Raw genomic sequence first — 4,438 nt, forward strand, 5'->3', positions numbered from 1 at the left:
CCGGTGTCCCACCCCCGCCCATCCTGCCACCTCTGCCACCCTTCCCGCCCGGGCTGTTCCCCGTGATGCAGGTGGACATGAGCCACGTGCTGGGCGGCCAGTGGGGCGGCATGCCCATGTCCTTCCAGATGCAAACTCAGATGCTGAGCCGTCTGATGACCGGCCACGGCGCCTGCCCCTACCCCCCCTTCATGGCTGCTGCGGCGGGGCTGCAGTTTGTCAACCTGCCCCCCTACCGGAACCCCTTCTCCCTGGGCAACACGGGCCCAGGGCGTGGGCAGCCCTGGCCACCCCTGCCCAAGTTCGACCCATCAGTGCCGCCACCAGGCTACATGCCACGCCAGGAGGACCCCCACAAGGCCACCGTGGACGGTGTCCTGCTTGTGGTGCTCAAGGAGCTGAAGGCCATCATGAAGCGCGACCTGAACCGCAAGATGGTGGAGGTGGTGGCCTTCCGGGCCTTCGACGAGTGGTGGGACAAGAAGGAGCGGATGGCGAAGGTGAGTGGGCAGTGCCAGGCCCCAGGGTCGTGAGCGGACAGGCCTCGCCAGCACCCTCTCTTCTCCCAAGACACACGACTGGGAACACTGCTGTGCCCTCAAATGTCGTTTGTGAGACGTGTGTGTCAGTAACACCGATGTTTTTGGGGAATCACAATCTCCGAGTGGGAGGCCACGGCCTGGCATAGGTAGCTGGAGGAGTCCACTCGCCGGGGAGGAAATCGAGGTTCGGTGAGGCAGAGAATACGGGGTGTCCCGAGTGGTGGCATGGAGGCAGGGAGCGGCCAGTCACCCTGCGGCTGTCAACACTGGCAGAAGGCAGGCTGCTTGGGGGCCACCCAGGGGTGTTGCCGGCAGCACCCTAATCACGGCGACTCCCCTCTCGCACCCCAGGCCTCGCTGACCCCGGTGAAGTCGGGCGAGCACAAGGACGAGGACCGGCCGAAGCCCAAGGACCGCATCACCTCGTGCCTGCTGGAGTCATGGAGCAAGGGCGAGGGCCTGGGCTACGAGGGCCTGGGCCTGGGCATCGGGCTGCGAGGGGCCATCCGCCTGCCCTCCTTCAAGGTCAAGAGGAAGGAGCCTCCGGACACAACCACGTCTGGAGACCAGAAGCGGCTGCGGCCCTCGACCTCCGTGGACGAGGAAGACGAAGGTCTGTGTCCCCCCATCTCCCAGCAGGTCCTGGGGTCTCCTCCGTCCCTGTCCTCCTCGCCCACTGACACCCTCCCTCCCCACAGAGTCAGAGCGCGAGCGGGACCGGGACATGGTAGACGCCCCCTGCGAGCTCGCCAAGCGGGACCCCAAGGGCGTGGGGGTGCGGCGGCGGCCGGGCCGGCCCCTGGAGCTGGACAGCGGCGGGGAGGAGGCCGAGAAGGAGTCGCTGTCCGTGTCCTCATCCTCATCGGCGTCCTCCTCCTCGGGGTCCTCAACAACCTCACCCTCGTCCTCGGCCTCCGACAAGGAGGGGCAGGACAGCACGGAGGAGGAGGAGGAGGAGGAGGAGGAGGAGGAAGAAGAGGAGGAGGAGGAAGAGGCCCCTGGAAGCCCGATCTCCTCCTCCTCCACCTCCTCCATGTCAGATAAGGTGCCATTCGGGGTGGGAAGGCCTGGGGTGCCAGGCTGGGCGAGGGGGCCCCGCGCTCACCCCTCCACTTCTCCCCCAGGATGATGACAATGACGACAGCGACGGCCAGGACGACTCTAAGAACGAAGACGAAGACTTGGCCCTGTCGGAGGCGAGTGACAAGGAGGAAGGCGACTCGGACGGAGGTGAGCGGGGCAGGCTGTGGCCCGGCCCGGCCAGGGTCCCTCTGCGGGCCGAGCCTGAGCATGAGTCACCAACACTTTGTGGGCACAGTGTCTCGCCTTTGCAATGTGAACTCCTTTAAGCACACGCTCCACATACCCTGTGGGCCTGTCCATGTGAAATGTACAGAAAGGGGCAGTCCCTGGGGCCGGGAAGCAGACCAGTGGTTGCTGGGGCAGCGGGTGGGGGCGGGGTAAGAGCTAAAGGGGGTGGGTTACTTCTCGAGCTCGTGACCAGGTTTGGGACGGAGGCGGCGGTTGTACACATTGCCAGTGTGCTCAGTACCACAGAATTCTCTACTTTAAAATGGTTGGTTCTCTGTTATGTGGCTCTTACCTCAATTTAAACAACTGCTGACTAGTTTACACCCATTGCCCCACGTTCCTGAGGGTCCCCCTTTGAACCCTCTGCTGGCGCACCTGGCGGGGGCGCAGCAGGAATGACAGGCCCCCTCCTGTGTCCCCGCCCAGAGGAGACCGCCAGCATCGCCACCCGCAAGGCTGGGGCTGGGTCCTCCAGCGAGAGTTCGGAGTCTTCGGAGTTTGAATCAAGTTCCGAGTCTTCGTCGTCGTCCTCGGAGGATGAAGAAGAGCTGGTGGCCGGGGAGGAGGAGGAGGAAGAGGAGGCCACCACAGATGAGAGCATGGCTCCCGCCATTCCCGAGGAGAACTTTGAGGAGGAGGTGGCCACGAGGGCACCCGTGATGGAGCCCTTGACGGAAGAGGAAGTGGACATCGAGGCTGAGGACGAGGTCCCTGAGGAGCGGACCCTCACGTTGGAAGAGCCGCCCCTGCCTGTGGGTGTGAAAGAGCCCCCCAGGGAGCCAGGTCTGAACCAGGAAGTGGCCAGGCCACTGTCTCCAGAGCCTCCTGCGAAAGACACAGAGGCCCGCCTCCCAGCGTCCCCGGAGCCCCCCCGAGGTAACTGCCCCGGCCCCTGGGAGGTCCAGGATGAGCCAACTCCTCTGGGCGAATCACGTTACTGTCCCTCCTCTGCAAACTGGGATCGATGGAGAATGCGCCCACCATGGGGTGGGGTGGGAGGAGAGAAGGGGAAGGTGTGTGATGTGCCAGCATAGAGCCTGGCACCTGCTAGTGCCTCAGAGGGGACCAGCTGTCACCATTCCTCAGTGCCGGTGTTCCCACAGATTAGTCCTTGTCCCGTAGTCCCATGAGATGCTCCCCAAAAAGAGGGCCAGGCGTGCATGGTGGTTCAGTGACAGGCAGGTCAGGGAGACTCGGGTGCTGGGCCAGGTGAGAGCGGCCGGGGACACGGTCCGGATAGAGCTGCACGGAGTGTGTGAAAGGCTGGCCTGCGCTCCAGTAGAACTCCCCACAGCGATAGAAATGTTTGCTCTCTGCCCTGTGCAATCCGTAGCCACTCGACACAATGTTCTAAGAGCACTTGAAGTGTGGTGAGTAGCCTGTGGGACTGAGTTTGTAATGTTACTTAGTTTTAATTGATTTAAACTCAGCCAGGTGGTTAGTGGTTAGTTCGTACCTCTAATAAGTCCTTAGGAAAGAAGCCTGTTATATTGTGTTTAATTCTGTTGTTTGGCTACAGAACCACAAGTCTTTATTGTCACAAGTATTTTATTAAGACTTTATTGCATCCCCAGTACTGTTCTAGGTGTTAACAGGGCAACAGTGGACCAAACAAACAAACAAAAACATTTGCCCTCGTAGAGCTTTGATTCTAGGGCAAGGTGATAGATAACAGCTGATACATTAGAAAACACGGTATATATATATATATGACAATGGAGATAAATGCTTGGAGAAAACCTTAAACGCTCTGACAAGTCCTGCACAAAAGAAACTTGAATTTTATTCGATAGCAGAGCCCATTGTCTTGGTTCACAGGACATTCCCTGTTCACAGAACACTGTTCTAAAGACAGCGTCAAAGGCTTCCAACCATGTCTCCGCCTTTGATTTACTTGTAACGTTTATTAAGCACCTACTGTGTATCTGACACTGGGCTGGAGGCGGAGCAGTCCTTCAGGGGTTTAGCTGGGGGCACGGTCTTTATACTCAGAAGAGTCTTGGGGGACTCAGAGCCATGCATTGGTCAGGTATCAAGTGCATAGTAGGGCAGAAGAAGTAGGGCACTCAGGTGTTTGAATCAACTAACAGTGGCCTGGTTTTCACCCGTCTCTGCAGGGGAGGAGCTGGAAGCGAAGCCCGAGCCCCCTCTGCTGCTCTCCTTACCTCTGCAGCCACCATTGCCACCCCCTCGACCGCCCCGGCCACCTAGCCCACCGCCCGAGCCCGAGACCCCAGAACCCCCACACCCACCCGTCCCTCTGGAGCCTCCCCCTGAGGACCAGCCCCCACGTACGCCAGGCATTTGTGGCAGCCTGGCCAAGTCGCAGAGCACAGAGACAGTGCCGGCCACCCCAAGCGGGGAACCCCCGCTGTCGGGGGGCAGCAGCAACCTGTCCCTGAGCTCCCCGCAGGTGCCCGGCAGCCCCTTCTCCTACCCATCCCAGTCCCCCAGCTTGGGCAGCGGTGGCCTCCCGAGGACACCTGGCCGGGACTTTACCTTCACGCCCACCTTCCCCGAGCCCAGCGGGCCCCTGCTCCTGCCCATCTGCCCCCTCCCCACTGGCCGACGCGATGACCGGCCTG

General features: G+C 61.1%; 1 protein-coding gene across 1 annotated transcript in view; it reads left to right on the forward strand.

Moving 5' to 3' along the window:
- SETD1B (SET domain containing 1B) overlaps nucleotides 1-4,438 on the forward strand; it is a 24,360-nt gene that overhangs the window by 11,435 nt on the left and 8,487 nt on the right. Inside the window, 6 exon segments of the mRNA XM_014547015.1 lie at nucleotides 3-500; nucleotides 894-1,155; nucleotides 1,241-1,587; nucleotides 1,667-1,772; nucleotides 2,280-2,729; nucleotides 3,971-4,433. Coding sequence (XP_014402501.1) covers nucleotides 3-500; nucleotides 894-1,155; nucleotides 1,241-1,587; nucleotides 1,667-1,772; nucleotides 2,280-2,729; nucleotides 3,971-4,433 — 2,126 coding nt within the window.

The sequence above is a fragment of the Myotis brandtii genome, unplaced genomic scaffold (genome assembly GCF_000412655.1).
Source record: "Myotis brandtii unplaced genomic scaffold, ASM41265v1 scaffold463, whole genome shotgun sequence".
NCBI lineage: Eukaryota > Metazoa > Chordata > Mammalia > Chiroptera > Vespertilionidae > Myotis > Myotis brandtii.